This window comes from Rasamsonia emersonii, assembly GCF_000968595.1.
Source record: "Rasamsonia emersonii CBS 393.64 chromosome Unknown ctg1118621760266, whole genome shotgun sequence".
In the NCBI taxonomy this organism is placed as follows: domain Eukaryota; kingdom Fungi; phylum Ascomycota; class Eurotiomycetes; order Eurotiales; family Trichocomaceae; genus Rasamsonia; species Rasamsonia emersonii.
The window spans coordinates 1-21,365 of NW_013563117.1; the positions used below are offsets into that span (position 1 = coordinate 1).

The 21,365-nt window shown below is 51.2% G+C and overlaps 8 protein-coding genes across 8 annotated transcripts; 6 read left to right on the plus strand and 2 right to left on the minus strand.

Annotated features, from left to right (window-relative positions):
• Positions 1–847: 847 nt before the first annotated feature.
• T310_5271 (Aminopeptidase I) lies at positions 848–2,374 on the plus strand (the record flags this gene model as incomplete). Its single annotated transcript, XM_013471847.1, has 1 exon — positions 848–2,374. One exon carries the CDS (start codon positions 848–850, stop codon positions 2,372–2,374), a length of 1,527 nt encoding a protein of 508 aa, XP_013327301.1.
• Positions 2,375–3,284: 910 nt separating this feature from the next.
• Positions 3,285–4,703, minus strand: T310_5272 (uncharacterized protein; the record flags this gene model as incomplete). Its single annotated transcript, XM_013471848.1, has 5 exons — positions 3,285–3,688; positions 3,752–3,819; positions 3,881–4,247; positions 4,311–4,386; positions 4,512–4,703. 5 exons carry the CDS (start codon positions 4,701–4,703, stop codon positions 3,285–3,287), a joined length of 1,107 nt encoding a protein of 368 aa, XP_013327302.1.
• A 2,867-nt stretch (positions 4,704–7,570) lies between these two features.
• T310_5273 (Proteasome maturation ans ribosome synthesis protein Nop10) lies at positions 7,571–8,967 on the plus strand (the record flags this gene model as incomplete). Its single annotated transcript, XM_013471849.1, has 2 exons — positions 7,571–8,389; positions 8,500–8,967. The coding sequence occupies 2 exons, from the start codon at positions 7,571–7,573 to the stop codon at positions 8,965–8,967; spliced, it is 1,287 nt and encodes a 428-aa protein (XP_013327303.1).
• Positions 8,968–10,625: 1,658 nt separating this feature from the next.
• Positions 10,626–12,115, plus strand: T310_5274 (tRNA-splicing endonuclease subunit Sen2; the record flags this gene model as incomplete). The annotated part of the gene is made up of 2 exons (XM_013471850.1): positions 10,626–11,883; positions 11,919–12,115. 2 exons carry the CDS (start codon positions 10,626–10,628, stop codon positions 12,113–12,115), a joined length of 1,455 nt encoding a protein of 484 aa, XP_013327304.1.
• A 358-nt stretch (positions 12,116–12,473) lies between these two features.
• T310_5275 (DNA damage repair protein (Rad9)) lies at positions 12,474–16,909 on the plus strand (the record flags this gene model as incomplete). The annotated part of the gene is made up of 2 exons (XM_013471851.1): positions 12,474–12,536; positions 12,608–16,909. The coding sequence occupies 2 exons, from the start codon at positions 12,474–12,476 to the stop codon at positions 16,907–16,909; spliced, it is 4,365 nt and encodes a 1,454-aa protein (XP_013327305.1).
• A 522-nt stretch (positions 16,910–17,431) lies between these two features.
• T310_5276 (uncharacterized protein) lies at positions 17,432–18,271 on the minus strand (the record flags this gene model as incomplete). Its single annotated transcript, XM_013471852.1, has 1 exon — positions 17,432–18,271. The coding sequence occupies one exon, from the start codon at positions 18,269–18,271 to the stop codon at positions 17,432–17,434; it is 840 nt and encodes a 279-aa protein (XP_013327306.1).
• Positions 18,272–18,527: 256 nt separating this feature from the next.
• Positions 18,528–18,994, plus strand: T310_5277 (Long chronological lifespan protein 2 Precursor; the record flags this gene model as incomplete). Its single annotated transcript, XM_013471853.1, has 2 exons — positions 18,528–18,699; positions 18,801–18,994. The coding sequence occupies 2 exons, from the start codon at positions 18,528–18,530 to the stop codon at positions 18,992–18,994; spliced, it is 366 nt and encodes a 121-aa protein (XP_013327307.1).
• Positions 18,995–19,451: 457 nt separating this feature from the next.
• T310_5278 (uncharacterized protein) lies at positions 19,452–21,307 on the plus strand (the record flags this gene model as incomplete). Its single annotated transcript, XM_013471854.1, has 3 exons — positions 19,452–19,825; positions 19,897–20,068; positions 20,147–21,307. The coding sequence occupies 3 exons, from the start codon at positions 19,452–19,454 to the stop codon at positions 21,305–21,307; spliced, it is 1,707 nt and encodes a 568-aa protein (XP_013327308.1).
• Positions 21,308–21,365: the final 58 nt, after the last annotated feature.

Genomic DNA, 21,365 nt, shown 5'->3' on the forward strand with positions numbered 1-21,365 from the left:
AGAGGAGTATCCGGAAGGAAGGTTGTTTGGGAACCCTAAAGCCTCACGAGCCCTGCTGCAGTTCCTAGCAGATACTGCCATAGGTTGCCCCCGGGGGGACCAGGTACGGGCAGTGGATAGGGCTCATAGGGATGATGAATGGGGGCTGGAGGCCTTGGAGGAGGCAGAACGAGAGGGGGAGGGATAATAGGGGAGGGTGGCCTGCAGCAGGCAGGTGACACCCATTCAGTGATAACACCAAGGAGGGCATACATAATGCCCAAAAGCCCTGCGCAATAAGGCGGTTTGGGGCGAGGAAAAGGTCCAGAATGGTCAAAGAGGGGAATTAGAGACTAGATAGGGGCGTCGCCCACGATTCGGGGTCTGTCATAGCCGAAAGGCTCGGTATGGACGTTAAACTTGAATAATAATAATAATAATAATATCCTGCCGGATTGATGCAGGTGCATTCCCACGTGAGACATGCATACTGTACTGTACTGTACTGTACACTATTTAAATTATCATTCCAAGTAAATATTAATATTAATTTAAAATGGCTAGAGGCGAGACTAGATAGAGGCTGGAACGATGCCTCTGTTGTGTTTGGAATTGTCGTATTGTATGCAATAACTGGAGGAATACTGTCTATTATCCAATGATGATATTTAATTTGGAGACTATCAGAATAACGTTCATAACTAATAATAGTTAGGTTAGTGTTTGCTTATCATCCGGTCTGATTGCACAATTCCGCCTCCGCATCTCCAACTCTCCTCTCCGCTTTATCTCTCCCTTGTTATCTCCCTCACATCCCTGTGTGTCTATCATCCCATTCACCTTCTCATTCACCAGAGTCCTTTCCACAATGACGAAACAGCGTCTTGGCAGCCTCCACAGCTCCGTTGCGAGCCTGCATCTCTCTGATCGAGCTCCTGCTTCAGCTTCCCCGCAGAAGTCTCAATCGCAGTCCAGTCCCTCTTTCGACCCCCAATCCTATGCCAAACCCTTCTGCGACTTCATCACTTCTAATCCCACCATCTTCCACGCCGTCGACCACTTCACGCGCCAGCTCGATGCCCACGGCTACCAGCGCCTCTCCGAACGCGACTCGTGGACGTCCGTCCTGCAGCGCGGCGGAAAATACTATGTCACCCGCAACGGCAGCGCCCTGATCGCCTTCGCCATCGGCAGGGACTACAAGGCCGGCAATGGCTTTGCCGTCGTGGCTGGCCACATCGACGCCCTGACCGCCAAGCTCAAGCCCGTCTCCAAGCTGCCCTCCAAGGCCGGCTTCGTCCAGCTGGCCGTCGCCCCCTACGCCGGCGCCCTGAACAAGACCTGGTGGGATCGCGACCTCTCCATCGGCGGCCGCGTGCTCGTCCGCGACCCGGCCACCGGCGTCGTCAAGCAGCGTCTCGTCAAGCTCGACTGGCCCATCGCCCGGATTCCGACGCTGGCGCCGCACTTTGGCGCTGCGGCCCAGGGGCCGTACAACCTGGAGACGCAGATGGTGCCCATTATCGGGATCGACAATTCAGACCTCTTTGGAGAAAATGCTACGGATGAAGACATCTCGATCAAACCAGGCACGTTCGCCGCGACCCAACCCCCCAAACTCGTCCGGGCCATTGCGGGCCAGCTCGGCGTCACCGACTACAGCAACATTATCAGCTGGGAGCTGGAGCTGTACGACAGCCAGCCGGCGCAGCTGGGCGGGCTGGACAAGGAGTTCATCTTCGCGGGGCGCATTGACGACAAGCTGTGCTGCTACGCGGCGCAGGAGGCGCTGCTGGCGTCGCCGGACGACGCGTCGCCGGGGCTGGTCAAGCTGGTGGGCATGTTCGACGACGAGGAGATTGGCAGTCTGCAGCGGCAGGGCGCGCGGTCCAACTACCTGAGCAGCGTGATGGAGCGGATCGTGGAAGCGTTTGCCGGTACGACGTCCTACGGACCGAATGTCCTCTCGCAGACAGTCGCCAACAGCTTCCTCGTCTCGTCCGACGTCATCCACGCCGTGAACCCCAACTTCCTGAACGCGTACCTTTCGCAGCACTCGCCGCGGCTGAACGTCGGGGTGGCCGTATCGGCAGATCCGAACGGGCACATGGCGACCGACAGCGTCAGCACTGCCATCCTACAAGCCGTGGCAGAGCGGTGCGGCTCGAAACTGCAAGTCTTCCAGATCCGCAACGACAGCCGCAGCGGCGGCACCATCGGGCCCATGACGAGTGCGCGCATCGGCCTGCGCGCCATCGACGCGGGCATCCCGCAGCTGAGTATGCACAGCATCCGCGCGACGACGGGGAGCTTGGATCCGGGGCTGGGCGTGCAGCTGTTCAAGGGGTTTTTTGACTATTTCGAGGAGGTGGATCGGGAGTTTCAGTCTTTTTAATGCCATAAATTATCCATGCTATATACCATTGCTGTTGCTGTTGCTGTTGCTAGCTGATTATTGATTGATTTGATTAGATTAGATTTGTTTGGTTTCAGCTGCGCAAGCTGGGTTATACACCTACCTACCTACCTATACTATACATCCAGACCGAGATACACACACAGAGAAAGGGACTTAGAGTATGTTTGCACAGAGGAGACCTACCTCTACTCCGTATCTCTCTCTTACTTTGCTACCTACATAGGTAGGCATTGATTGGCATTAATTAGCATATCTATATATCCAAATCATATTATTGTCTAGAATGATTGCATTGCATGCATTGGGAGTTATGATCACCGCTTGATTGCTTGATTTGGGTTGGAGTTTTTTTTTTACCCTTTCGATTCATTACTACATCGCTGGCGTATATCTACCTTTTTTTTATTTTTTATTTTTATTTTTATTTATTTATTTATTTATTTTTTTTTGTTTAGATTAGACTAGACTAGATTAGAGTAAATAGACAGCCAGTAGGCAGACAGAAGACAGACAGAAAACGCTGACTGAATGTGAGACAGATAAGATAACAGACAGCAGATAGCAGATAGCAGACAAAACCAATTAATAAATAATTAAATATGAAAAAGGAAAGACAAAAACAAAAAAAATAGGAACAAGAACCCCGAAGAGGATGCTTGAGAACGGAAAAAATAGAAAAAAGAGAGAGAGAGGCTGAAATATGTAGATAAGGAAAGAAGAAGAACAAAAAAAGAAAGAAAGTACAAAGTAAAAATTCAAAAAGAAAGAAAGAAAGAAAGAAAAGAAACGAAATATTTCATGGAAGTAATATGGTATGGTATGGTATGGTATATATGTCTGCCTCCTGATTTTTTTTTCGTATTTCGCATTCAGTCAGGATCCGGTCCTAACGAGACGACCCTCTCTTCTCCTTCTCCCTTTCTTCAGTTTCGACATGCACCGGTTTGGGAAACTCAATCGTCCCGTCGCGCGTGATTCGCGGCATCCCTGGCATCAGCGGCTCGATGGTGACTACCTCTACTCTGTACTCATCGTCTTCAGCATTAGCATATTCCTCGGGAGCAGCTGACGGCTGCGTGCCGTTGTTCCGGTACGTCGGCGTAGCGCGGTTGTTCTCGTCGTCTAGGCGCCGGTGAGACTGGGATTTGGATTGGGACCGGCTGCCGCTCAGCGATGACAGGAACCGGGGCAGGATGCGCGAGATTAGTGGGCGGAGGGTTGGCAGACAGGCGCAGATGATGCCTGTGTTGCATTCGATGGAGGACCAGGTTGCTGCTCCGACGTTGTCGTCTGGAAGAGTTAGGTTGCTTTACGGTACGGCGACGATAAGTCGGGTTGAATGACTGGACTTACAAGTTGGATCGGAAGAGTCGGCGATTACTTTGAGGCTGACTAGACGGATGATGCTTGTTATGCAGACACTATATACACACATCAGAAGAAAGTATCAATCAAGCAAAAGGCGACAAACTTACAACCCACCCACGGCAAAAATGCCCATCAGCGCAATCTTCTGCCTTTTCGGCAGGTCCAACGTGCTGAGCGCCGGAATGGGCAGAATCAGAATCGCCAGATCGGTCGTGATGTGCATGCTGGCGTTCGAGAACCACAGTCCCTTCATGCTCAGGCAGTATCCCGGCGTCTCGGGCGCCCAGAACTTGGACACGGGGATGCAGTTGAGGAACGCGCTCACGACCGCCCATGTGCCGTACGAAGCGAGCACGAAGAGCATCGCCCAGCAGGCGATGCGCATTCTCTTTGTCGGGAAGACGCGAAAGTACTGCAGCAGAATCGAGGCTTTGGCGCAGATGACTGCTGCGTTGTAAAAGGGGATGGTGAGCCAGAATGCCTGTTGTAATGAGGGTTGTTAAAAACAGGTGTGTTGTGTTGCTGGTTGGATGTGTATACTAACTTTCATCTGCTTGGTGAGAATCTTTGGCGGGATGTCCGCCATGTGCTTGCCCATGCCGTATTTTGCCTCTGAATGTCTGTTAGTTGTGTATTATAGCAGCTGCAAGACTTGTAATACCTGCAATGAACAACCCCATGAAGACAAAAGAGAATACCTGTCAAGTGTTAATACTTGATAGAAACGCGATGGGAAGAATCCTACCAAAGCAGCAATGACCATCAAATCATTCGATTCGATCCGGTGGATGATATGAATCCTCGTATAGAGACGTGCACTGACGAGGCATGTCGCCATCGTCGTGAACACAACACTGACAACCACTGCTTGAACTGATCGAGGCGATATAGGTGTGTCATCACCTCGAGGGAGAATGACATGGCTAACCGTGTCCATTTTGTTCGAATCCCAACGTTCTTCGTCCGAGAGGATCCAATTCTAAGAGTGAGGACTCTCTTGCGACGGTCCAACTTGCTTTCTCATGGATAAGATTGAGACAAAGTAGACAGATTCCAGATGATCCGCATACCTAACAGCAGCATCGTATATAAGAATCGGGCCATGGGAAGCTTGCACGGTGCCACCAGCGATCATGATCTGCGTATCCGAACTCAATATCCAAGCCGCACAAATCAGACGCTTTCTCCCCAAGTTCCTTCGTCGGTGGCTTTGTCACTATCGTGGTGGCTGATCAAAAAGCCGGGGCAACAGGCTTGTTGTTCTCTCGAGGACAACATCCCAGCAAGGGATTCCGGGAAATGGGGACAGACTGGCCTGAGTCCAGCAAGGAAAGCCAGGAAATAATAACCCTCTCGCAAAATTAAGTTAACAGGCACCCACCGTTGCAATCGATATTATCTAATTACCTGTCTCTCGAGGGCAGATGCGTTGAGGGGGTTGACAGTGCGACTCCACCTGAGAACAACAACATCGACATCACAATTCATCTGGATCATTCCATGTAGACCTCTCTCAGGCAAGTTACATCAACTGCGCAGGACCAGTACACTGGGCAGAAAAAGCAAAGAGAAACGCGTTCCGATTGCCAGATCTCCGCGTGACGATCCTACCCAACGGAACGGACAACCGATCGGACTCGAAAAAACTTGAAACGCAGCAAACGCTTCACGGTGTTTTCGGTCCGATGGCTTCCCCAAACAGGTAGTTTTTGGTCTCATCCGGCATGTTCATGACTCACGACACAGCTAGAACAGCGATCTAGCGTAGGGCGGACGGAGCGCTCCGCACTTGATCGACTGAAGAATTAGGCGATGCGCCTTCTTGACTGGTCTGTCACCTTGGGTGGCGTGGTATAAATGCAAGCTGGATTGACGTACGAGCATAAGCGTGGCCGGGCGGATGATCGACGCAAGGGATCTTAGTGCCCTGCTAGAGTGTCTAGGGCACTGGCATTCCCCACCGGGGGGAGTTTATTTTGTACCTATCGAGGGAGCAGTGGAGACGGATTATTCGGGTTTTCAGCTATTCGTTCGGTGATCCGGAGTATATGCGGTCAATAACGGCTCCTCGCTGAGTTGGTAGCTGAATAAGTAAGCTGCAGATCAATTGTGACCTATGTAAGGTATACTGTACCACAAATCGTCTTTCCCTTCGCCCTCACTCACGTGAAAGTCCATCCATTCATTCTAGATACCAGACTCTGAATTATACATTGCATCATTAGCGTACCGGGATCTCGGGAGGCATGAGAATGCATCTGCTGTTGCTTCATGTGGATATATATTCTTGCCTAGATGTGACTGATCGACCACTTCTACAGAAATTGTCCGAAGCCATGACAAATCCTGGCGTCAAATTGTCATGGAGATGATGACGATGACCTTATAGAAAGGATAGAAGTAACACTCTGTCGACAGTGATGAAGTTGATCTATTCTGGCCAAGAAGTTAGACCAACAGAAAGACAGTAGTTGGAAAGACCAGACTTATGGGAATTGTCAGCGTTCTGCCCTCGCCTGAAACGTCGCACAAGAACCTCAACCGTATGAAAGAAGTCTTGATCTGAAGTTCGCGAAATCAGTCTATTGCAGGCGTTTCTGGGTGTATAAGGGAGTTTCACCTTGTACCTCGTCGTCTTTGATAGTCATCACTAGACAGTATAGTCACGTCTGATATAATATCTGGTTGCCTGTAACATCGACAGAAACCTAGGCTGGTCGTTAGAATGCATCCTGACAAGGTAGATACGGCACCATCGTGTTGTTCCCAGAGGCTAACAGGCAATTGGTCTCATCGAGTGCGCGACTGAGGCACTTACCTGCCGGCAACCCCCGTGCAAGCTGACAGACAAACAAACAAAGCAACCCAATCAAACAAACACCAGGCATATAACCCGAAAACAAAGAGACCCATCAACGAACCCGGGCTGCGATGGTGCAGTGGTTAAGCAGCCTAAGTCTCTTATACCTACTAACAGTCCGATGAACGGCCTGGGTTCGAATCTCCCTCTGGTCTCTGACCCAAATTTACTTAAAAAAGAAACAAATTGGTCTAGTAAAACTCCTGCCCGCCAAAAGCAAGGTGGGGGTTTTCGTAGCACCTGCGGGTCCCGGGAGGGAGGACCCCGGTGTGAGCTTTTTTATATCACTCACTTTTTTGAAATGAAAAATCATAGTATGTGTTTGTCCTGCTTACAGAATGGATATTTTCTTCGCATATTTCTGTCTTAGAGGGAAGACTGTAGTAAAAGGGTTTGCATTGACGATCACCTATCACACTGCGTGCCAACATATACGAGGAAAAATCCGCGATTTAAATCACCCAACCTTGAACAGGAACAGTGAGTCATACTAAAACAGACATAAGACGCGCAGATAACCAAACAATTGCAGGTTGTGAGTCTGTACTCTCCCATTCTATATATATTTGTCATGCTCAGTAGGAGTGCACAATCCCAATCAACCCATCTTCAAGAGCTGTGAATTTAACGCTGGAATTCATGACGTATATAGCACCAACATCTAAAATCAAAAGCTTATCCTAACATTCTTAGAACCTCTTCCTTTTTTGCTGTTCTAGGAAGATTGCATCTACATCGAAGTTACTCTACGAAGTACTGTTTGTCGACCGATAAGATAAGCTTAACGCACAGACCATCCACGAAAATCGGAATTTCACTGCAAAATTTCGAGGGGCCTGCATCACGCAGCTGCAGCGATCGCCAACTGCCCGCCGATGAGTTCGTTTTGAGAAATTTGGAATTTGTCTTTTTAATTACAAGAGTTTTCGAGTCCCCTGCCAGCCATGGCGGAAACGGCAGCTCCCCCCAAACCGGTTCACACCCTCGTGCTCGACGCCGGACCCCTCCTCAAGAACGTCCCCCCGCTCTCGTCCTTGCTCGCACAGGCCGAAGAGCTCGTCACCACGCCATCTGTGATCAATGAAATCCGTGATCCTGATGCGCGCTCCCGAATCGAGACGATGTATATGCCTTTCCTCAAGCAGCGGACCCCGACTGCGAAGAGCATCAGTGTCCTCAGCGAATTTGCCCGCAAGACCGGCGACCGGCCCGTCCTGAGCAAGGTCGATATCGAGGTGTTGGCGCTGGCGTACGAGATTGAGTGCGAGCGAAATGGCGGTGATTGGAGATTGCGGAGCGTCCCGGGCCAGAAGGGTCTGAATGGGAAGCCTCCGGGGAAGGAGGAGGAGAAGAAGCAGCAGGAGGGCGAGGAGAAGAAGGAGGAGTCGGAGCCAGCTGATACGCAAGAGAAGGCTGAAGACGGGAATACAAATGGCACGCAGGTGGACGAAGTCGCAAAAGATCTGGAAAAAACCACACTGGACGAGAATCCCAAGCCCAGTGAGGATCATTCGGAGAACGCTCCTGCAGATGACACTCCCTCCGCAGAACAGACAGACGAATCCGCTCCTGCACCAGCTCAAGAAGCTGAAGCTGAAGCTGAAGCTGAAGTGGAGGAAGACGAGCCCGAAGATTCCGACTCGGAAGGCTGGATCACTCCGTCGAATATCAAGAAGCGGCAGGCCCAGGACGAGGGGATTTCTGCCTCGGCAACGCCAGAGCCCAAAGTCATGCAGGTTGCGACAATGACCACCGATTTTGCTGTAAGTATCCACAATACGGACGATCCTGGCCCTGTCCACTAATACGATTGAAGTGTCAAAACGTCCTGCTTCAAATGAACCTGAACCTCCTCTCTCCGACAACCCTGCAGAGGATCCGCCATCTCAAGACGTACATCAAGCGCTGCCACGCCTGCTTCTGCACCACCAAGGAAATGAACAGGCAATTCTGCCCGCGCTGCGGGAAAGACACGCTGACCCGCGTGTCCTGCACCACGGACGCCAACGGGCAGTTCAAGCTGCACCTGAAGAAGAACATGCAGTGGAACAACCGCGGCAACAGGTACAGCATCCCCAAACCGGTGCCCGGCAACGCCAGCGGCAAGTGGAAAGGCGGCGGCGGCGGTAAAGGCGGATGGGGCACGGAGCTCATCCTGGCGGAGGATCAGAAGGAGTATATCCGAGCGGTGAAGGACCAGCAGCGACAGCTCCGCAATGAGCACGATCTTATGGACGAGGACTACCTGCCCAGTATTCTGTCGGGGGAGAGACACAAGATTCCTGGCGGTAGGATTAAGGTCGGGGCTGGCAGGAACGTGAATGCGAAAAAGCGACGATGAAATAGATAAATGCTTTGACTTTTTTTTTTCTTCTTTTTCTGTTGCATTTGGGAGGAAAAATTGGCGTTACGGTATAAAAAGTGGATTATTATATCGACAGATTTGGTACATAGTTTTGCTTTTTTTTTCTTATCAGTCTTCATCTCAGTGATGAACGATAAGATAAATAGGCATTGTTTTCATTTATGAAAGAGGCATATTTCAAAGATGATCTTTATATTCAGTTCCTATGTCGAGGAAAGACCAATTTTCGAACAAACAGCAGATCCCCACAGGGTAATATTTTGGTATAACAATAAATTTCACTCAGAACCTTCCCGAGTATGGACCGTACAGTACATGCGGGTATGAAGCGCACAACACCGTTCGCCAGAACCAGAACAAATTAAACAGCAATTCATCAAAAAATCCACCTATTCAATGCAGTTCCCGAACTTTTTTGTTTTGTTGTAGGAATCAGATTTCACTGCTTCCAGGCTTGCTTGTCTGTAATTATTGCGGGTGGCGCAAGTCAGTAACTGTGCGGTTTGCATTGTCGATGGCAGGAGGGAGAGGGCAACGTACTCGGCTGTTGCGTGAGCAGCAAGCCGTATCGCTTCTTCAGGGTGATACGATGCCTATGGTACGTGTCAGTCGGCATAAATCCTATCTATCATCATCACGCTAAAGATTCCCCTATATATATACTCACCTCGAGTACTTGTCATCGGGAGAGAATCGAGCAGGGTGAGCAGACTTGGTGACCTGCCCGTTCAGGACCTTTTTCAGGGTGTAGATGCGCTTGCCGTTTTCATCGAGGATGTACTGTGGCAGTAGTCAGCATTGTCTGTTGTAGATGAATTCAAGGGTCGTCGAAGAAAATGATATCAGATCTGGAGACAAGGGACGTACCATAAGATGCATCTTGACGGCGATTTGTTAAAGATTCCTCCGCAGAAAATGTAATTGCCTGGTTCTTTCCTGAAGGCCTGGACGAATGCCTGATTATCAGAAGATGCAGGACGACTGCTGTGAACTTGCTTGCTCTGAACTCGTGCGGAGAAATTTCTGGCACTCGCGGGTGGCAGCACACACCGCTCTGGGACCTCCTAAATCCTGATTGGTGGATTGCTGACGGCATGGTTGCTCACCCGTTACTAAGAGTGCGTTTTTAGCGGCTAGCTGCAGCGGCGTCTGACTACAATTTTCTTTCCGCCCAAGCCACCCAAAGCATTTTTTAATTCCTTTTTTGAAAACTGGGCGAATATAAAAAGATCGACTGATCTGCTGCTGCAGATGTGAACTAACTACTTCTATGAGAGGAGAGTGCTATGTCATCTCTGGCTGAAGTACATAATTTTTATGTGAACTTTTCACTACGGGACTAGGAAGGTCTCCTGGCAGAGACCTTTTTTCTTGGTGAGTTGTTGGTCGTCATTCACGCTTGCATGATCTGAAGGTTGCTCTCCTCTCTATGATGACACCTATATCCAATGTCTAGACAAATGGCTTTTGATTTCTGCTATTTGTCGGTGTTGGCATTCGAAATAGACTACAACGGTATCTGAGTAGAGAAGAACAAAAAATTTTTTCTCTCTCTGACTGTCTACATCAAACTGACTCGTGCCTGTGTCTAGCATCAATCACCATATTAGTAGATGAATGATGACCTTACGATAATGACTTCACAATCTACAACAAATTCTTCAACTCCCCCTTCCACTTCCATCGACACCAAATCTGGGCCAGAGAATGGCCGCCGTCCTCGACCTCAAAGACCGAATTATAACCACATCCACCGCTTCCCCCTTCCTCTCAGTGTCCACCCGCTCCCTCCTCTGATTCCTCACAATCCTCTCTCCGTAATCAGCGTCCTTTTTGCGTACCTCACGAGCCTGGTTTGGCCCCCTCGCCATGAAGTCTACTCTGCCTACTTTGACTCGGCCACCTCTTCTGTGCATGTCACGGATGAAAAGGCGATACGAGCTCTGTGGGAGATGGGATTCTTTGGCAAGGGCAGTTTGAGCAGAAGCGAGCCCAGCTGGCTAGAACGTGAGAAGAAGAGGCGAGGACTGCTCGGAGAGCTCACGAGCGAGGAAGCAACGGGGAAAAGAAGAGCCGAGAGACGCGAGTGGAAGCTGGAGCGAGCGAGGAAGGAAAGAGAAGCCATTTCTCAGCGATTGAAAGAGGAGACTGCCGCCAAGCAAGGCATTGTTCCTCAACCCGATGCGGCCGCCGAATCGCAGCCTGAAAATGGCACAACTAATGCGTCTGCCGATGGCCCGTTGGACAAAACCGCAGAGTCACCAGCTAGCCAAGCAGAGGCGGCGGAAGAGACACAAGAAAAGACCGTTGCACAGGAAGTAGGTGACCATGCAACCAACGGCTCCGTCGACAGACGCTCGCCCAACGGCACCAAGACTGTCCGTTTTTCTCCGATCGTCGAGGAAAAGAAATTTGTCTCAGAATCTGAAATCACCACACCCATCCCTGAGCCAGCGACTGGCCATCAAGAAACAATCGAGGAACCATTGATCAATCAGGAGCACTTACAGCTTTCAAACGAAGAGGCCTTCTTCCTCGTATATGGTCTGGGGGTTCTTCGAGTCGTTGATGACACCGGCAAGCCCATCCTATCTGCAGCTTCCCTATTAAAGCTATTTTGCCAGCACTCTTTTTTCCCTCCGCGTGACTCAACCGCGAATATTGTGCCTGATGATCCATTCATGCTGTCGTATGTGGTGTATCATCACTTCCGCTCTCTCGGTTGGGTTGTGCGATCAGGCGTGAAATTTGGAGTCGACTACTTGCTATACAATCGAGGACCTGTGTTCGCCCACGCAGAATATGCAGTCGTCATCCTCCCTTCATATGAGCATCCTTACTGGGCTGCTACGGAAGAGCGGAGAGAACGAGCTGCCCAGAAGCAGGCGCGCAGTTGGTGGTGGTTGCACTGTGTTAACCGCGTGCAGGCCCAGGTGAAGAAAACCCTGGTGCTGTGTTTCGTGGACATTCCACCGCCGTCAGCCGTATCCCCGGACGATATTGGAACATTCCTACGCCAGTACAAGGTCAGGGAAATGACTATAAGGCGATGGGTGCCGAATCGCACTCGAGATTAACGCCTCGATACGATGGATTTAATGGACTGTTCTGTAAATATAATTAATTGACCCACTGTACATAAAATGGATATGATGATCTTGATGATAAATAATAACAAATGCCGTAAATGGATAAAAGTCTCGCTTTGGCTGATTGTGTAGTCTTGTATACAGCAGTAAGGGGCCCCATTCTCTGCAGCAACCTTAATGAAGCCGCTAAGCCTGATCGGTAACAATTATTACAGCCCGACGCGACTCGGTCACGTGTTTCACGCGTCTCGCGTCAGCCTGAGGACTTCATATTACCGGATCCATCTTGGTCGGCCCCATGGAGGTCCTCGTGCAACAAAAAAGCGAAGAATTGGGGGACTCGAGGCATGGCTAACAGCCTGTGTAGTGCTCTTGTCACGGGCTAGTAGAGCCATGGATTCCCAGGAAGACAGTATCGACATTGCAAAATTGAAACGTTTCGCGTTAGGCCTCGCTGTACGTGCTCATTATTCTGTGGCGTATGCTTCCCTGTCGAAGCGCTAACTTTGTCGCCTATAATCGCTTAGGAAAGTGATTCCTCCGAGCCGCCTGTGAACGAGCGCTATCCCTATTCCTCTACCCATATTTCAGACAGTGACAACACTCAGGGTCGTCCCCAATCCGTTAGGCAAGACCCTGGGGATGACGGACATCCTGCCGGCCAGGAAATTGCTTCTCGTCGAGTCTCGGAGTCTGCCGTTCATGGGGCTAACCCTGTGCCGCAAAACCCCCCGCATAATGTGAATGTGACCAGTCCGAGGAAGACGTCCTCCCAGACAGAGCCTCTATACAGCCATCCCAAGCCGGCGTTTGGCAAGATGAGTTCCGGAGACAGCGGCCCCGGCGACACACAGCCGGTCTCCCAGTCTGTTTTCGACAGCATTATCAAGCGAGACATGTTTCAACCGTTTCAGGAGGAAAATAAAGCCGATGTCGACATGGGATATGATGAAGGGACAGTACGGATGACTCTGCGTGAAGGAGACTCCGGCCATATCGATTTGTTGTCTGGGTTTGGAGAAACCGAGGCCGGCAATGAGAACTCCGACCAGGATGATGATGGCTCTACCTCTAAAGTGGGAGAATCCTCTCCTCTACCGCATCAGGCCAACTTCTTCCCCGAGTCCCAGCGATTCGTGACGACGCCCGCAGCGGCTGAGAAACAGAACGATACTCCGAAGTTGGCAACAACAACAACTCCGTCCCTTCCTCGAAACCCCCTCGCATCCGATGGAGGATCCAGTGGCGGTCTTATGGCGCTTAGCCAGGTTTTCAAGGCGACCCAGGCTCCTTCCTCGCCGTTTGTCAACGGGCTGCCTTCCGAACCATTGTCGGATCGCCCCTCGCCGAATATTCCTATTCAGAGTCGGCCGCTAGGAACGTCGATGTCTTCACCGTCCCGGGCTCCCAGTTCCGGTCTACGTCGTGGCTATACCGAACCGCTTGCAAACTATGTTTCAACGAAAGAATCACAGATGAAGCGCGAGAAGATCATTGAAGAAAGACGAACCCGCTCTGCGGACAATCTCAGTTCTGAAGACCAGAGTGATAGCGAGTTCGAGAGAGAGCCAAGTTTCGTCCAGCGTCTCAATCGGCAGAGGAGGATCGATGAAGAAACTAATGCTCAGTTTGCCAACCTTACAGCCCCTGCTAGGTCCAGTTCGCAACGACCAGAAAAGCAACCGTCCCCTTCGAGGACGTCGCCAAGTAGAGATCGAAGAGGGAGGGTTCACGGCAGTGAATCTGTGATTGCAACAACAGTTGATGAGACACAAGGATCGAATGTTCATTTTCAAGGTGGTGGAACTAGCGAAGAAGAGACGGAACAAGAAGAAGATTTTGTCCCACCTACGAGCCAGTCTCGACCACCGCTGTCTTCGACTGAAGAAGACAAAGAAAATTACGATGTGCCTCCGATTCGCATTCCGGAATCAACAGCTCGTGCACACGACCGACTCTCACAAGCTTTGGATCTTCAGGAAAGCCATTCGGTTCTTCACACGCCTCCGGCGGATAAAGTTGCAACGTCGCCTAAGCATGCAGACAACTACGATCATACTTCAGGGTTTGATCAGCTTCCTACATCATCCCAGGTGATCAACGTACGAGATTCTCAAACTTCTCCGAGCCAAATGGAGAAGCGGGTCCTCCACGCTGGCAATGGGCCATGGAGCCAGAGAAGTACAATCATGGAATCGCGCCAATCACAGCAGGGGTCCCAAGCAGGCCTTGACCCTGATGTAGAAAGAGTGTACTCGTCTCCTCCAGCAGAGGCGCTGATCACTTCTTCTCCCCCAGAGAAACGTCCGGGCCTCCAACATGACCCGGAACAAGAAAATCCTCAGTCAAGCAATGTGCATGTGTCTGAGAAGCACTCGTCTATGCCCTCTCGTGTCGCAGATACGCCAGTACATAAAACATCAGGAGACACAATCTTTATCCCAGAATCGAGTCCAAACAATCTTCGACAGGAGACTTCGATGGATGCCCCTGTTAGTAGCCAGCCAGCAATGCAGGAGGACGACGATTTACCCCCTCCTCGTCATCAACTTAACTGGGATGACAGCAACCAATTCAATTCCGGTGACCAGGATGGGAAAACAAGGTCTTTGCGGAATGCCAAAATTCTCTCGAGTCCAAGCGGAAAACAGCGCAGAGCTCTCACTGAGATCGCTGCGGATGCATCGCCACAAGTTGGCACGGGCAATTTCGATATGGATTTCAATATTCTCTCGGCAGAAGACCGAGAATTCAGATCAGTTGTCGGCTTTTCTCCCCTGCCGCCCAAGAAGAAACGACGAGGCAATGACGGCCAAAATATCGCCTCTGATCCAGCTTGGCCTGTAACGCCGAGACCGGAATTTCACCGACCAGATAACCACGTCACCCAGAGCGAGGCTGAGCCAGTCGATAGTCAGTCAACGGAACCGACGTTTGGGCCTAGTGTTATGCGACGCCAGCGGTCCAAACCATCCAGGCGAGCTGAAACTGTCTGGGAAGTCGAGCTATCACCACAGAATCCTGCATCGAAAACAGCCGCTTCGCAACGGCCTCGGGTATCTCGTTACTCAGAATCACGATCCACCGAGGCAAGAAGGCCTTCAAAGCCTTCTGTCGTGCCGCAAGTTGTGGTACATAACCAACGCGATCTTATTCCTGCGAGAAGGGGCGAAAGTCCAGATCCCATACAGACAGATAAATCCTCCCAAGATATCCCAGCGGGAAGTGGCCCTAGGGAAGCTGCTCCAACCGAGGCTCAACCGGTCGAAGCTCAGCAGGTTGGAGACCATTCAGAGGTTCATACTCCTGCTCCCCAAGAAGAGATGCGTGCGCCGAATCAAGTATTTGCGTTCTGGAATGGCCGTAAGCGTGCGTATTACCCTGCTACATACCTAAAAACGATAGGTAGTAGTAGCCAGCAACGCTATGTGGTCAGATTTGTGGATAGTGGCCCTGTTGAGGTCCCTGTTAGTTCAGTGAAAAGGTTAGAATTGCGTGTTGGAGATGGAGTCAAGGTGGAATATCCCAATGTTCCAAGAGTCACTCATATCGTGCGAGGATTCTCTGGCAAGCTGAGAATGGAGGAGCTCTCGAAGGAAGACGGTTACGGATTCCGGCCTGTGACAGATGTCTACGGGCATTCCACTGTTATACTGGCGGCTAAACAGCGAAAGAGTCTTCCGAGCGGCGGTGTTCCCGAACCTGAGCGGACAATTGCGGTTCCTATTTCCTGCATTTACCTGGATATGATTCTATGGAATCAGCTGAAGGATCGTCAGTTTACCCTCAACATTCCTAAACTCGACCAGTTATCATCGAGGCTTCAGACGCCGATTAGACACCATTTGACTCCAGTATCGCCAGCATCCCGACTGTCTCGTAGTCTTCTACTTACCCAGACGGGTCTTTTCGCGGGGATGGTGTTTGCAGTTTCCTTTGTGGAGCAAGAAGATGCCAAGTCTCGTGTCACGAAGTTGATCACGGAAAATGGTGGACGCATTTTGAGAGATGGGTTCGAAGAATTGTTCGAATTCCCTTCGAGTGTTCCGTCGGCCACACCCTCCAAATCACCCGCTGCAGCGCACACCACGGAAGATGCAAAGCAGTTCCGTCTCTCGAGCAGCGCGGAATCCGTTGGTTTTGCTTGTCTGGTTGCCGACAAGCATTCCCGTCGCGCGAAATACATGCAAGCCTTGGCCCTGAATATCCCCTGTCTTTCAGGACGATGGGTAGAGGACTGTGTCCGCCAAAACCAGATTCTGGACTGGGAGACATATCTTCTTCCGGCCGGAGAATCGAAGTATCTCTATGGAGCCGTCAAATCGCGAATCCTGACCCCGATTCCTGCTCACACAGCGCGCTTGGCCGAAACCATAGCTGGGCGACCGAAATTGCTCGACGGCCAATCGGTGCTATTAGTGATGGGCCGCGGAAAGGCCGAGGAGAAAAGAAAGGCTTACATTTTCCTGACGTACGCGCTCGGTGCCTCTCGAGTCGAGCGTGTCCTTGACCTGAAAGCCGCCCAAGCTGCTCTGCAGGAACGCCGCCAGGATGGACAGGGATCTGGATGGGACTGGATCTACGTCGACGACCACGAAGAAGCCGCTGCGAAGGCCATGATTCTAGGAAAGTCCACCACCGGTGGTGTCGGTGGTGCGGCCGCGAAGCTCATCTCCCGCGTTGGGCGCAAGCGGAAGAGGGGCTCCATGCTGGTCGAATGCATCGGTGGGAGTGATGTCAATCCTCTGGAGAAGAAGATCCGCATCGTGGGCAATGAGTTTGTCTGCCAGAGTCTGATCTTGGGGAGGCTATGTGAGGAATTGACGTGATTAGTCAACTAAAAACACAATGCTGGGCGAGTCACTCGATTTATTCATCAGTTACCGTTCATGAAGTGTGTGATTTTGTGGTCTATGTCAGCTTTTTGTTTTACTATGTTTTTTTTTTCTCTCTTTGAAGGTCTACTGTTAGGAGTTCATACCATGCACTAAACAGCATGGAACGATGGAACGGAGGAAGGAATGGATAAGGATAAGGATACCCTATGTTGATTTGTCATGTCATTGTCATTATTACCATGTGTTTGTTTCATTTGCATCGTTTTTCACGTCTTGATATGCTAGTTAGAGTATCAATGCATCCTGCCATGTACAGGGTACGGAGCACTGTGGATGATTCCCTCGAGACGCTACAGGTTAAAGTGGTGTAGTAAAGTGGAAAGTGTAAATATGAGATTTTTTGCCGGATCTGTTTTCTAATGATACATACAATAAATACGTACAACCAACATCCCATAAATGAAACGCTCTTTGGTGTCACCCTTGTAGTAATCCAGACCTTAGGTTGAACGATTACTTCTTCGACTTCTTCTTCTTCAAGCTCTTCATCTGGGCCGCGCGCTCAGCACGAGCCTTCCTCTTCCTCCACGCCAGCCAACGGTTCTTGGGGTCGAACTCCTTAACCTTGATACCGGCCTTCTCAGCAGCACGACCAATCTCCCAGTTCGCCTCACGGTACATGTATCCCGGTCGCAACTGCAGCTCCGTCTTCGTGGCGGAAATGCTCTCCTGCTGCGTAGCCTCGCCGTTCTCCCCGGCAGTAGTGACCGACGACTCGACAGACGTCTGCGAGACTTGCACCTGGCGTGGCACCGCAATCCTGTTCAATCGCCGCTTGGTCGGTGCATTCCGTGGCGTGGGCAATGTCCCATCTTTCTCGAAACAGACGCCGATATACTTCCGCTTCGGATGCCGCTCCGGGTCCAGGTAGTATCTCACATAGCCCGCCTCGGTCGCGTAGATGGTGTGGTCCCGCCCCATCGCGCAGTTCTCCCCGGGGAACCATTTCGTCCCTCGCTGCCGGTATATGATGTTTCCGGGGATCACGTACTCGCCGCCGGTTTTCTTCGCGCCTAGACGTTTGCCGGGAGGGTCACGGGCGTGTTGGTTGGCGGCACCTTGGGAAGCATGGGAAGCGTATCGCAATTGAGAGCGTGGGAGGAGGAGACGAAGAAGAGAGGAGCTTGATGAAGAGGAGGAGGAGGATGGCGAGGAAAATGCTGTTGCAGAAGCAGTAATTGCTGATGCCGACGAGGGTACCCCCCGGAAGGCCGGTTGATGAGCGGACAGGAGCGAGGGAGCGAATGCTCGCTCGAGCACCCGGAAGGATGCCCGTAATCTGGGCTGCAGCATTGGAGCGGTGTGCAGAACCCCCTCGGATAAATCAATGAGGAGAGAGGGACTCTGCTACCAGTTGTGGTGTTTCTCGCTGATTGTTCGGACAGCGGAACTTTTTTCGAGGATGTCGGAGCTGGCGCGTTGGGCTTTAGCTGGGTCACGTGCTACCGCTATTCGATACTTGGCTTGATTAAGATCAAGACAACCAGGACAATCATAAACTGAAAGACGCTCTTCGTCGCTACTCCCTTTCAGTTTGTAATTCTCGAAGATGTTTACCAAATCGATTGCCGCCCTCTGGGCTTTGCTACTCTTCATCTCAGCTGCGCAGGCCCAGTTCCAATTCTTCGAGCACATGTTTGGCGGTGGCCATCAAGAGGAACATCATCACCAGCAAGACGTTTCAAGCGACAGCTCATGGTACCAGCGAACATGGGAGGGAGGTATGTTGTTTCTAATACCTGCATTCTACAATGAATACATGCACATACTTGCGTTCATCCACATGCTGAGCCTGTTGCTAACGGATATCAACTCCCTCCAGCCCAATGCAGTAGATACCTCTGCCCTGGCACTCTTGCTTGCGTTCACTTCCCTCACCACTGCCCGTGTCCGCATCCGAATGTCGAGGACAAAGTCGAGCTCGGTGAAGGCAGCGCCATCTGTGTCTCCAAGGGCGGCTGGAAGCCTGGCGAAGCAAAGAGGAAAATTGAATTGGCTCGGAAGGGAATGCTATGATGTGAAGCTGCATTTTCTGGATTAGATATTTTTTGGGATGCAGGTCGTTTAATTGATATGGTCTATCTGTCTATAAATAATAAAGAGGGATCTGGCGTTCTTGGTTTCTATGGTTCTTCTCTCTTCTGCCTCTAGCATATACTGTCAACCTACAAGCACGAAAGCATGTCAAATAGATTAATGGCCCGTATAAGCTGTGTATATATAAAATCTAGATTATTATTGGCGTTTTCCATGCTTCTGTTCTGCGGATTCTATACTCCGGAGTAAGGCTGCAGCGATGGCGATCACGATGACATTATCTCCGCCTAACCCCGCGGAAGCTCGATCGACCCATCGTCATTGCCGCAACATTTCCGCCACCGCTAACCGTCCTTTTTTGATCCCAAACTTTCGATCTCTTTACAACGCTCGTATCCCTAAACATAGTTTAATTGGGATATCGAGGGTTTGAATCATGTGGGGCAGGCAATTCCGGCCGCCCGCCCTACGGTGGGTGAACAGGAACAGCAGAGCGCTCAGAATACCAGCAGGCCTTCGCGGCCCTCGAAACACGTTACGGCGCAGAGAATTTCCTCAGCCAATATCCAGAAACCGTTCTTCGCCGAAGAATGCGCCTTCAGATGTCCCGCCAGAACAGCTCTCCTCGAACTACGAATACCTGTCCTCGACCCTTCGCGACACCAGTCCCGAGCAGAACAGTCTCCTGTCGCCCGTACATATACCCGAAGACCCAAATGCAATCCTCAAAGAGCGGCATCCTGCGGCAAAGATCCTGGCGAATTCAGGGTTGGTGGTTCAAAGACAGTTGGAGCTGATGAATGTCATGCTGTACGTCGATCCCCGCAACAGTCCTAGGTTTGCCTGGAACAAACATGTCCGCTGACGAGGTTGGGTTCTAGCGGGTTTGAACAAGCAAACCGCTATGTCATTCTCGATGCAAACGGGAATCATGTAGGGTACATGGCGGAGCAAGAGAGCGGTTTTGGAAGCATGATGGCGCGACAGTGGTTCCGCACGCATCGGAGTTTCGTCACCCATGTGTTTGACAAGGACGAGAATGAGGTCCTCCGGGTATGTCGGCAATTGTAAAGATCTTTCTTTCTTTCTTTCGATTCTATTTATGCTAACGCATTTTGGGGCTTGATTTAGTTTCATCGTCCGTTCGCATGGATCAACTCCCGGATTCGCGTCTATGACCCTCTGGAACTCGCCAATCCCTCATACTCGCCTTCCGGCACGCTCCAAGGCGCCTCTCCCACTGCACTGGTCTCGGTTGCGGGTGGATCGAATGTAAAAGTATCGCCTCTCGCAATTGAAGATATGCGTGTCGTCGGCGAGGCGCAGCAACGATGGGCTCCCCTGCGACGGAAATACGATCTCTTTATCTTCCACCCTACGCCAACCTCACAGACTGACATGGGATCCAAACCGATCTCAAGTGATGCGCTCTCACAACCTCAGCAAACGCAGTTGCTCCACGCTTCTGGGGGTCAGAACACCGGGGGAGAATACCATCAGTTTGCATACGTCGATGAACCTTTCCTCTCGTGGGATTTCTCTCTCCGGTCGGCAGATAACCGCCTCATTGGATCTGTCAATCGCAACTTCACTGGATTCGCCCGCGAAATTTTTACCGACACCGGCGTCTATGCCCTGAGGATGGATGCTGCCGCCTTGGCAGAAGAAAGGGAACAGCGGCATCTCATCTCCCAGACGGGTCAGGCCCCTACCGCATATACTGGGAATTTCACAGGGATGACCCTTGACCAACGTGCTGTGATGCTGGCGACCGCTGTCAGCATTGACTTTGATTACTTTAGCCGCCACAGTCACGCTGGTGGAGGGTTCATGCCCCTGTGGTTCCCCGGCGTAGGCAGCGAGGCTTCTGCAGGTGGTGCAGCAGCGGGCGAAGCTGGGGCTGCTGGAGCCGGAGCCGGAGCTGCAGCTGCCGGTTCTGAAGCAGCCGCCGCTAGTCAGGCAGCAGGAGCGGCAGAGGCAGCAGCTGTCGGAGAGACTGGCGCAGGCGCTCTTGGGAGAGCTGGAACCGCTGGGAGTCTGGGAGAAGCTGCTGCTGCGGGCGCTGCCGGTGCCGGTACTATGGCAGGCTACGAGGCCATGCGGAGAGGATTGTACAGTGACCCTCAGACTTCCTTACCAGGGGAGCAACGACAAGAACCTCCCCAACCGCAAAAGGATGAAGAGCTCTGGGGAGAGAGTTACGAGGATTTCTGGGCTCAAGGCGGCGGCGCTAATCGCGGTGAAGAGTTCGAAGGCGAGGAAGAAGAAGAAGAAGGAGACGACTGGTTTTAAAAACTTATCTACTTAACAGACTGTACAAATCTTTAATTGACACTATACAGATTTGAGG